Source organism: Fukomys damarensis, unplaced genomic scaffold (assembly GCF_012274545.1).
Source record: "Fukomys damarensis isolate Sample0158 unplaced genomic scaffold, DMR_v1.0_HiC HiC_scaffold_4, whole genome shotgun sequence".
Classification (NCBI taxonomy): domain Eukaryota; kingdom Metazoa; phylum Chordata; class Mammalia; order Rodentia; family Bathyergidae; genus Fukomys; species Fukomys damarensis.
In genome coordinates, this window is record NW_022900916.1 from 25,188,182 (window position 1) to 25,200,017 (window position 11,836).

At 40.0% G+C, this 11,836-nt stretch overlaps 1 protein-coding gene across 3 annotated transcripts in view; it reads right to left on the reverse strand.

The window, feature by feature from the left end:
- Igf2bp3 (insulin like growth factor 2 mRNA binding protein 3) overlaps positions 1-11,836 on the reverse strand; it is a 141,520-nt gene that overhangs the window by 7,758 nt on the left and 121,926 nt on the right. Inside the window, exons 11-12 of one of the 3 annotated variants that reach the window (XM_010641119.3) lie at positions 5,369-5,445; positions 2,864-2,874 (exon numbers count right to left, since the gene is read on the reverse strand). The exons of the other annotated variants lie outside the window; for them this stretch is intronic. Coding sequence (XP_010639421.1) covers positions 2,864-2,874; positions 5,369-5,445 — 88 coding nt within the window. The remainder of the gene's footprint in view (positions 1-2,863; positions 2,875-5,368; positions 5,446-11,836) is intronic. 3 annotated transcript variants of the gene reach the window in all.

The following is an 11,836-nucleotide window of genomic DNA, read 5'->3' on the forward strand; positions in this document are numbered from 1 at the left end:
CACTTGTTATGGGTTTAAAGGATAGGTAGACAAAGTTTACAAAGAAAAGAGGGGACAAACTGCATTAAAAACTAAGATCTCCTAACCTCTATATCCATGGTAGTTTCTTGACAAGTAAATGAAATTCTGGATTATACATCAACAAACATGGCAGCATTGAAGGACACCAACTCATTTAAGTTTTGCTTCTTATACACAGTGAACTGTTCTCTAAGAGAAAAAACCCTGAATCTCATTATATATGACTAAGTCATGTGCAAACTTAACACTCATACACAAGCACAGGCAAGACTAGAAGAGAATTCATTTTAGTAGTAAAATGCCAAAAGATACTTTTCCATATAATTTCATCTGCCTTCCCTCAGCATTTTACACACATTGGAAAACCATTTTGAAGCTTACTCCTAAAAAGTCATAACATAGATTTTATCTGTATACCTCAATTCCTACATCACCTCAAACCACTGTGTCCATCCTTAGTGTCCTTAAATACTCATTCTGCCAGGGCCAACAAACACGCACCATACAAGAGCTTAATCAGCGTATCCCTAAGTGGGACAGCTGAGGTTCAGAAACACATGAGCTCAGAGTTCCAAATGCAGGAACAGTAATCAGGTTCTTGCAGTTTATATGTTGTTCACCTTCTAACAATAGTTAAAGCACTTCCAAGGGTAAGTTAATTCCAAGGAATGTACTCCAAGAGATACTGGAATATCTACAACTGAAATAATAAAATACCAATGCATTTGTTTAAAAAAAAAACGACATGCAACTAATCTGACATTTTTAGAGCTATCAAGATGTTTGCAAGGAATATACATATGAATGACGAGATAAACACTTCACAGATTCTCTCGAACCATTGCTGCTACTGTGGAAGTTTCTAGGTAATGTTTAACCCATCAGTGCTGTAACATGTGCACACAATTATGAAACAGCTCCTGTTTAATTGTTTTTAACCTAAACACTATGTCTTGAACAAAAGTATGCAACTAGTTTTATTTTTAAAATCTCAAACCAGGGAACTATTTAGAATGTTGATTATTTTAGGCATTTTTTGAGAATACTAAAAAAAAAAACCCAGCAAAAGCGGGTTCTGACATTTTTACTAGGTATAGAACAGACTGTCATTTATTGTTAGTAAATGACACCATGACTTTTACCACCAAACTTACAGCCTGAGTTCAGTCCTTTAAATAACAAAGGTAAAGCCGGGCGTAGTGGCGCACGCCTGTAACCCCAGCATTAGGGAGGCTGAGGCAGGAGGATCGCTGTGAGTTCAAGACCAGCCTGGGCTACATAGTAAGTTCCAGTTCAGTCTCAACTACATAGTGAGACCCTGTCTCAAAAAACCAAACCAAACCAAACAAAACATAAAATGTTTTGGCCAGTTGTGGTGGCACATGCCTGTAGTCCCAGCACTTGAGAGGCTGAGGCAGGAGGATAGCTGCTAGTTTGAGGCCAGCCTGAACCCTATATTAAAACAGCTGGGTGTGGTGGGTCACACTGTTATCCCAGCACTCAGGAAGGCAGAGCCAGTCTGAGCCAAATAATGAGTTCAGGGCCAGCCTGAACTATAAAGTGAGACCCAGTCAAAATAAAATAACCTAACATAAAATATAAAATGAAATAGTTCTGGTGCTTGGCCCCAGCAGTTCTGCTTGTAAGAATATATGCCATAGAGATGTTTGAACAAGGACACAAAGATTTACGTACAAAGGTTCAGCTGAGGATTATGAGTAGAAAGTGGGAAACTGTACATGTACACTGTAGGGATGAGATAAAGCTAGTGTATGTGTACTGTGAGGTAGGGACGTGAATGACATGGGAAGATAATCGGTGTATTTAGGTAAAAAAGCAAATTAGAAGGCCGGGGATGTAGCTCAGTGGCACTGCCTGCCTGGCAAGCACCAGGTCCTGAGTTCAATCTCTGGTACAAAAAAAAAAAGGCAGATCAGAATGTTATTTGTACTATATCTGGGGGTTTCTTCAAAGTTTCAGTAACCACCCACCCCCCGAAACATTCCTGTCCATTTCTAGTCCTCAATAAGATTTTACCATTCTTCCTAATTATTTGACTGGAAATAACTAATTAGTAAACTGTATTTAGGCAGCTAGTTGATTGTGGAGTTTTAAGTTACTTGGTACTAAGTTTTTCTGATTTATAATTCCTAGATAATTTTTTGGCATTTTCAGTTTCATTTGCATAAGTACTTTATTTTTATCTTGTCCAGGAGTTGCTATTTCTCATTTCCATTTTATTGGTAAACAGGTAAAAGTTCCTTCTTGTATTCAAATAACTAATGCTTTTGTTATTTCTGGAGTATTTACCAATTTTTAGAAAACATGCACTAGAAAGAAACTTAAAAACTTATTAAAATAAAAAATAGGTAAACAATTAGCTGAGTCTTTCAGTTATTTATGCAGCAGTTGAGATTTTTCTTGAAAAAAATTAAACTTTGAAGAGCAGCAGGGATCTGGCCCAAGATTTTTCAAGTGAGATGCAAAAAGTACACTTGAGGTAAAAAATCAGGTTTCAGAGGAAAATAACTCAGTGGAGTATACTGCATTGCACGGCAAGATCCATTTGGATTTCCTCAGTGTGAGGTGCTGTGCATGACCTCATTGACACGACTGATCCAGCTGATAAAAACTATCAACATGCTCATCTTAGAGATGAGAAAAGCATTTGACCATGGTCATACTCAAAGGTGGTGTAGTAAGGAGCCAAACTTGGGTTTGTCTTCTAGGCCATGTACGTACGTACATACACACACACACACACGTACCCTTTTTTCAACATGTATGGTGTGCTTTAAAATGTAGAAAATAAAGCTCTGAAGAAAAATCGACAAAACTCAACCTGGGTGGGCTCTTTCCCCTAGTCCTACCACCTTTCTCTTCACTGGCTTTAGCAGGACTTCTGAGTCAAACAATTCCTTATGTATGTAGTTGGTAAAACGTCAACTTCTGATCAATATACTAAAAGTATTTCTTTAAAGAATAAGGATGACTAAATGGTTTTTTGGGAGGGATACTGAGGATCAAACTCAAGACTTTGTGCTTGGCAAGGCAGGCAGCAGAAGAAACACTGAGCTAAAGCCCTGGCTCCAGGATGGCTAAATTTTCAGAATGATGCTCTACTGAAGAAGGAACTCAAAGCAACAGGTTTTGTGTCTCAGCTACACAAATATCATGCATGTCTAAGATACAACTTGTAACTCAAGAGTTTCAATTCCTTTGCCTCACAGTCACTCTATTTATCAGCAGGTGCTTTTATAAAAACCTTCAATGAAATCAGCTTCCAGTTTGTCACTAATTCACAAAAGAGTATGATCAAATCTTTAAATACAAATCTTTGTGCCCCTGTATAAATACTTCTGAGAATTTATGTAAAGAACTGTTAGGTCAAAGAACACTTTAAAACCGACATATTTCCAAATTACCATGTCAGTTTATTTTATGGTCAATTACCTTATTTAAAAATCAGGGAGAAATAGTTTTCATATAGAGCATGCCTTCACTTTCATGAAAAAAAGCAACGTATGATTCTGGACCCCATGCCTAGTTTTCCACAAACAAAAATCATTTAAATTCTGTTCTAAGCCTCTTCAGTTATCATCACTCACTGTCTTTAGTTGTGTTGTCAGGGTTGCCTCGATGTCCTGAATCGACTCAAACTTTTACTTTCCACGGTCATTTTGAGTTTGAGAAAGAGCTTAAAAGTCATACAATGCAAAATCCAGCAAATAAGGTAGGTGAAGACACCTGGTACTATTTCTTTTGCAAGCCTGTCAGCTGGCAGTTGGTAATAGCATTCACTGTAGTTTCGGTCAGACTACTACAGACCTCATACCAAGGAGGACTTTCCAGAGCTGCTTCAGAAAGCAGCAAGAATGACAAGATAAATGTGATCAAACCGAGGGGGAGTAATCTGAGGGGAATTACTGGTAACGTATGTTTTACCACAGTATTTAAAGTTGAAACATTCATCATATATTTCAATGGTGCTTCCCACGTCGTTCATGTGAGACTTCACCCAAAACTCCATGTCAAGAAGTATTTCTGATTTGGCCATTTCTAACCACTGGATATTTTTTCTTCAGCATAGATGCCATTAGATGTGCTACAGCTGTACTCATTAGAGGAGTCTGATCCCCAGTACCCCCCGCAAAAAAAACAAGTTTATTGGTACATTTTAGATGTACATAACGATTACAGTCATTATAGGGAATTTGTGCCTGTACATGATACATATATTATGTATATATATACAATAGATACTGTGAAGTGAGAAGAAAGTGCTCAGATAGGGGAACTAGGGAAGGAGGTGAGGTAATGAAGGGAAAGAAAATGAGAAAAGGAAAAAATGCAAAGCTTATATAAATGAGGGGAAGGACTGAAGGGCGGGTAGGGGAATGGAAAATAAGAATACAAAAGAACTGTAATGCTTACAAAGTACACATAATCTGAAAGAAAATAATGGATGGTGAAGAAATAACAGGAACCTGGACAGTAAAGATAATTTGATGCCAAAAATGGTGTTATTACACAAATTTGGCTCCAAGCTTTCTAGCTGCCAAATTTTAAAAAACCCAAAAACCTCAGTAAGTAGCATTATTTACCATGTCTGCAGAAGAAACAGTACTTATTTACTTGCTCCATAAAAAGTTTTTTCCAAAAATAAGAGAAAATGTAAAAATGGAATTAAAGTGTTTGAAGGTAGGGAGGGAAGAAGGGGGTGAAGGGAGGTCAGGGACAAGGGGAAAAAATGAGAACCAAGACCTGTCATGTAAAGGTATAAGATCAATGAATGTGACTGTACTGTCTACCTAGAATGTACCAATAAACTCAATTTAAATTAAATTTTTTTTAAAAAGTTCTTTTTCCAGGTATAAATATCCCAGAGAGCAAATTCTAAATCTTCTCAAAGGAAACTAATTTAACAGGCATCATCCTCAATTCTTAAGAGACCCAGCATCCCAAAAGCATAGCCTTTGCTGCTGTCTTAACCTTGAAGACATCAGACAGCTGCTATAAGAAAGCTCAGGCACAAACTCGGCAGAAGCCTCAAGAACTGAACAAGACAATTTGACAGTGATGAAAGGCTACCATGTTTTCATTTTGATTTAGGGATGGGAGAATGAAGAGTCTAAATCCACTATGAAAATTAAGAAGTGATTTATAAAAGCCAGGTATGGTGCTGCACACCTGTAATCCAAGCTATTCAGGAAGGCAAACGGGGGAGGATCATGAGTTCAAGCCTAGCCCAGGCAATTTAGTGAGACCCTGTCTCAAGAGATGGAAGGACGGACGGATGTACGAACAGACAATATAGCTCAGTACTCCCTAGGTTCAATCCCTGCACCTGGAGGCGGGAGGGGGAGATAAATTATGAGAAATGTGTGGCACTTTGGAAAAGAAATGGTTGTTAGTAGAGAAGGGCTGAAATGACCAAAACAACAAAAAGGGCAAAACATGTGAAGGTTCAATACATAGATCTAAAACTGTCTTATAGTAGGATGAAAATAGAAGCAACAGCATCCATCAAATAGAAAAGGCAGAGTTAGAGCAAGGCCCATGTTCTCTGCACTGGGGAAGGCACCCTGGGCTGATGGACACAGTTGTGTATTTTTTGTTGTTGTTGTTTGTTTGTTTGTTGTTGTTGTTATTTGAGACAGGGTCTCACTATGTAGTTGAGACTGCCCTGGAACTCACTATGTAGCTCAGGCTGGTCTCGAACTCACAGCAATCCTCCTGCCTCAGCCTCCCGAGTGCTGGGGTTACAGGCGTGCGCCACCACGCCCGGCTAGTCATGTGTACTCTTAGCAACTGTGACTTAAAGTTAATTCATCAGGCATCTGAAGCTTAATGAAGACATTTCTGAACATCACCCAGTTCCTGCTGCTCCAGGTTCTTACCCACCAAGCATCTCCTGGCCGTGAATTCTTTTTTAAGGAAATGTTCTGAGTGTACAAGTCCGCTTGGATAAACATCCTACTTGACAAGCTAGTACAAATTCATTTGTATGTGGGATACAGCATATTAAGCCAGGATTTCAGGATTCGGATTCCCCAGATAAGCAGATAATTTCATTTTTACGTACACATCAAAACAGAACAATGGTTATGAAAGCCTCTTCTACCTATGAATTTAAGTCTCACAGATTTGGGGGGAAAAAACCCATTAGCATTACACTTTCTCTTTACACATTCCTTGCATTTACGTTAATGTTCAGTTGTATTGTTTTGAACTCTTCTTTCTAAACCCTTGATACATTCTCTAAGGGTAGAGGATATTCTCAGGACACAAGCTGCTTCCCAGTGGACTTCTGCCAGATGCCTATTGGCAAAACTTCCTTTGGACTACTTGGCAAACTCTATGTTCTGGCTTGAAATAGCAGAAGAACAAAGCTGCTTAACCTAAGTTTGCATAACTGGTGAAGCCTGCCAATGAGTAATTCCTGATCATCTATCGGGAGAGATACAGGTATGAGCAAACAGAAGGGTTAAGAGTATTTACTTTGCAGGGAACAAAATCTAAGATACCACAAAGGCATGCCTGCCAAGGAGATGGCCTTCAGGAACCTGGCAGGGTGCCAGTGCTCCCTTTGGCTTGTAAAACAGGTATTCCTGGGGGTTTTGGAGTTTGTTTTTACATGAACTTTAGTATGGAACTGAGACCAAGTTTATTCAACTCCATGACCTGAACAAAATACTGAAGTCCTTAAAGGGCAAAGAATGCCAACCAAAAACGTTCCTGCCCAAAGCTCAGTAACCAAGCCTCTTAGAAGCAGTATCCATATGTGCAGTGAGTTATCTACTTGGGAACGTTTTATGGATAAAGGAGGTGCACCCACCACAGGAAACTTTACGAAAAGGACTAAAAGACTTCATGAAACAGTTATTTGATATAAAAACCCCTTTTAATTTATAATGCATTTTGCTTCTTAAAGAGTAGCTTAAACTGGCTAAGACCTAAAAAAAAAATGTATTCCGCTTTCTTGCTTCTGTCATAAGCAGCAAGTTAGCAATTTTAAGGTGACACTATCACTCCACAAACTCTGGGAAGCCCCCAAGGGCTATCAGCACTATGAAGAAACACCCCGTGGGCTTTCTCCTGCCAGCCCAACTGCACGCTGCCAGGGCCACGCAGCGAAGGCAGAGTGCTATGCCAACTCCAGCTCTCGCACTGCTTCCCTGGCTGCCAATTCCCTCTTGCCTACTGTTTGAGCGTTTCTGAAAGGAGCATTTCCTGTCATTTATAAACTAGAAGTTTGCCAATTAAGTACTGTGAAAGCCAGCTGCCAGGCAGGAACTAGAGAGTTTTTGTCTGTTGGAAGAACCAACTCTTTGGCTCTTTTGGAAAAAAATCAACCTGGCAGGTTCCGGGGAAAAGAGAATGTCGGGGAGAAGGGGGAGTTCTGGAATGGAACAAAGACAAGGGGTTCATCCAAAGATGAGATACAGCATTTTGCTTTCATGTTACAAAGCAAGATGAGAAAAAAATGAGTAGAGAAATGAAGCAGATCTAAGAGAGAAAACAATGTATAAAAAATACTGAGTTGGTTCCTTTGGAACATCTTGCTATCAACACCTACCTCTTGGTAGGCAATGCCCATTAAAAAGAGAGAGTGGGAGAGAGATAGAGAGAGAGAGAGAGAGAGAGAGAGAGAGAGTGACTGATTCACAGGACAGCAAGGACAAGACAACCTTAATAAATAAGTAAATCTGACTTCCCTGAGAGAGCATCTAAAGAATGGCAGGCTCCTCAGGAGAAAGTGTAGATACCACAATGCAGTGGGAACCCTGCAGAAGCCTGGGAACAAGTATCTGTCAGCCATTAATTCTCTAGCCCAGCTAAAAGAAAACACTGTTCACAACACTACTCAGCAAGAAAACGTAAGCCAATAGGAATATATAAAACAATGACAAAGAAATTGAGGCTTTGGTAAAACTAACCATTGCCTTTAAAAGTAGTGTATTTAACATTTTGAAAAGTAGTGACACTAGGTACACACAACACATACAGTAGCCCCCCATCCCAGAGGGTTGTAGCTCAAAGCCTCCAATTCATGCCTAATATTGTGAATAATACAGAACCCTAAGCCAGGCATGCTGGTAAATGCCTGTAATCCAAGCACCTGCAAGGCTAAGGAGGATCACTGTGAGTTTGAGGCCAGCGTGGGCCACATAATGAATTCAAGAAGAGCCTGAACTACACAGTGAGATCCTATCTTTAAAAAACAAAACAAAAAACCCAAACCCTACATTCATCATGCATTTCCTGTATATACCTACCAACAACGGTTAATTTAGAAATTAAGCATAGAGTAACTAATGAATAAAATAGAACAATTTTATAATCAAATTTTCATAAAGGTGGTCTCTCCCTCCTCTTGGTGCCGGGGACTGAATCAAGGGCCTTCATACTGAGCTACATACATCCTCAGTTCTTTCTCTATTTTCAGATAGGGTTTCACTAAGTTGCCCAGGTTGGGCTCAAATTTTCCATTCTCTTGCTTCATTCAGCCTCCTAGAGTGTGTCTCTCGAAAGAGTCAAGAAAATACTAATATCGCTGGACCAGAGCTGACTGTAGGTCAAGCAAAACCATGAAAAGCAAAACCATGGATGAAAGGAGACTACTGTATTAGTGAAGTGGGGTTAGAAGAACAACAAATTCTGAGGATATTGAAGGTAAAGCTCTTGTAACTATTTACTCACATCTCACCCAAACCTGAAGTTACACACTAAAACAAAACTTAACTGCTCCCTTAAACAGAAAACTACCTGACAGCTATTGAAAATAGAATTTACTCTAATTGGTATCCAGAGACACAAAATCATTCTATGAATAATGGTGTTTACCATTCGATTAGATTAAAATGACCTGCAGCAGTGGAATCTGGAACATGGGCATTTTCTCCTGTAGGATTTATAGTTCTTTTTGAAAGAACTTAGAAGCTTGGAAGGTTTCTTTTTTCTTTGGACAGGAAAGGGCATGCACTAGGGATTGATCCTGAGGCCTTCACCAGCCCTTTTCCACTTGAGACAGGGTCTTGCTTAGTTATCAAATTGTCAGTCCTCTTGCCTTAGCCTCCCAGAGAGCTGGGACTATAGGTCTGGTCCCACCACCCCAGGAGGTTTAACAGGTAATAATGCTCAGTTCAACAAGGCAAGTCTAGTCTATTCTCCTTTAGTAACAATAACAGACCCTGTGTTTAATAGGTGTACTGCTGCTTCTGTAGAGACTGTTTCTCAGCTTCCCTTGCAGCTAGACAAGGCCAGGGTTTATCTTCTGGCCAGCCCAGTGCCAGTGGAAGTACAGACAGCTATTCTCAGGCGCTCTCCTAACTAATGCTGCTGTCAAGTTTGAACCTTTATGATTCTTGCTAGCTTTAATCAAGCACAGTGGCAGGAGCTCGAGGAGTTACTGTGGGATTGGGGTGGCATGTGAGGCAGCAGGGACACCGGTCCTAGAAGGTGGGCAGGTGAGCAGCCACAGACTGTCTGTCTATCCCTATAGTCTGCTTATGAAAGAAGAAAACCCTGGAAGCCATTTCCTCCCTTTAACACACAGCCAAACTGCATCCTGATGGCATCTGTGTGCCAAAGCAGACTCACAAGAGTGAAAACAGACAGATGGCAGCATCCCACAGAGGTGTGTTGGCCTCTAGATATGCCTAGGATTTGGAATGACAGGTGCTCCAGAGATAAAGGTTTGGTTTTGGTTTTATTTTTTTAAAACAACTCTAAAGCACAGACCAAGAGAGAAAAAGGGACATACACAAGTGGTGGGTGTTTATGGTTACCCCAAACCTCACACACACATTGGTACTCAGAGAAAATATTCTTTCTTATATTTAGGTCCCCCCCTCCAGATAGGTGAACATTCCTTGTAGAACAATAGTTCTTGACACGGAATAGGTAGCAAAAGATTCCTGATGTTGTAAAAACACAAGTCTCTTCACCCCTTGCTGCTCCCCCGCCCACGGTCTTCACTCACCTGATTCTTGAAAATGAAGCACAGGTTCTTACCCCAGTAGGATGCACAGCAGCTGCTATGACACCTGGCTACATGCTCAAGTCACCTGGGGAGTTTTCAAAAGCGTTGCCTGTGTCTTCTCCACAGTCCTCACCCAGAGTCTGTACCCAAATCGTACCTTTTCATTTTCCGTCCCTCCTCCTTTTACATTCACTCACTGACAATCTCCTGTGAACTACAGCATTAATTACTCCCTGGCTTACAGGGAAGTCAATGAGAATTATCCAAGGCCCTCTGCACTAGGAGCCCCAGGCGTAGGGACTGGACAGAGGCCTCGCTATTTCCTTTTCCTTCTTTACTCTGCCTAATAAATCTGCCCTGGCCTCACACTGAGACAGGTTAGAACTTCTGTCCTGCTGATGACTCAAGAAAGTCTCCACAGGGTGAGAAGGTCCCCCTCTCCTAGGGGGATGGGGGACTTATCACATGACATCTGGTGACAATGTCCAAGTTTAAATTTGAGGATCTATTTCACCAAAAGCATGTAAATGTCAGATAAAATGCCCACTAGTATTGAAAAGAAAAAAGATTCTAAGAATGTCCATATTTTATTCCTGTAAGAACCTATGGGCCAGGAATTTAGCTCAGTGGTGCCAACACCTGCCTCACAAGCACAAGGTCCTAAGTTCAATCCCCAGTACAAAAAACAAACACAAAAAACCCAGCGTTTTCTTTGCATGCCCTTCAATCTTAACTCTTATATTCTTGTTGGCTGCTTCCACTTGCAACTAATTTAACTTAATTTAAATAATCTAAGGAGAAGCAAAGATCAACCTATTCCTGTAAGATCTTCCTCGCATTTAGTCTTGGCTCATTTTAGTAGAGTAACTAACATCACTGGACGACTCCTCTCATTCTCTTAAAAAACCAAACCAAACCAAAAAAACATTGCCAGGTGTGGTGCATGCCTGTAACCCTCAGGAGGCTGAGGCAGGATAATCTCAAATTCAAGCCCAGTCTGGGCAAGTCAGCAACTTAGGCACTCTGTTAAAATAGAAAAATTAAAAAGAGGCCAGGCATATAGCTCAGTGCAAAGGTCTTGGATTCAATTTCTGGTTAGTACCATTTCAAACAAACACCTGCTACAAGTCACATTTAAGACTATAAAAGTGCCTCAGAACAGAAACAGAAGACATAATGGATCAAGAAGCAAGATCCAACAATGTACTGCATACAAGAAACCCATTTAATTAAAAAAGAAATTCGCAGACTAAAAGTCAAAGGATGAAAAACAATATTCCACATGAGAGGAAGCCAGAAAAAAGCAGAGATAGCGATACTATTTTCAGAAAGTAAATTTCAGCCAAGACTGAATAAGAGACAAAGAAGTTCATTACATCCTTGTAAAAGTAAATCTAAGAGGATGAGCTTTTACATTCATAAATATATATGGGCCAAACCAGTGCACCCAAAACAAAATATGAACAAATATTAATGGACATGAAAAATCAAATAAGCACTAACAAAACTATAGTGGGGGACCACAATACCCCACCATCACAAACACATCAACTGGACAAAAGTCAACAAAGTATCATCAGAACCAAACCAAACTTTTCAACAATTGGACTTAGTAGATGTCTACACAGTGTTCCATCCCACAACATCAAAATACACATTCTTCTCAGCTGCACATGGGAGGTTCTCCAAAATAAAACACCAAGTTTGATCGCCAATACCAAAAAAACCAAAAACAAAAAAATCAGTGAATTGAAAGAGTTGGTTCTTTGAAAGATTAAATGAAACTGACAAACTCTTAGCCAACCTTACCAAAAAAAAAAAAAAAAAAAA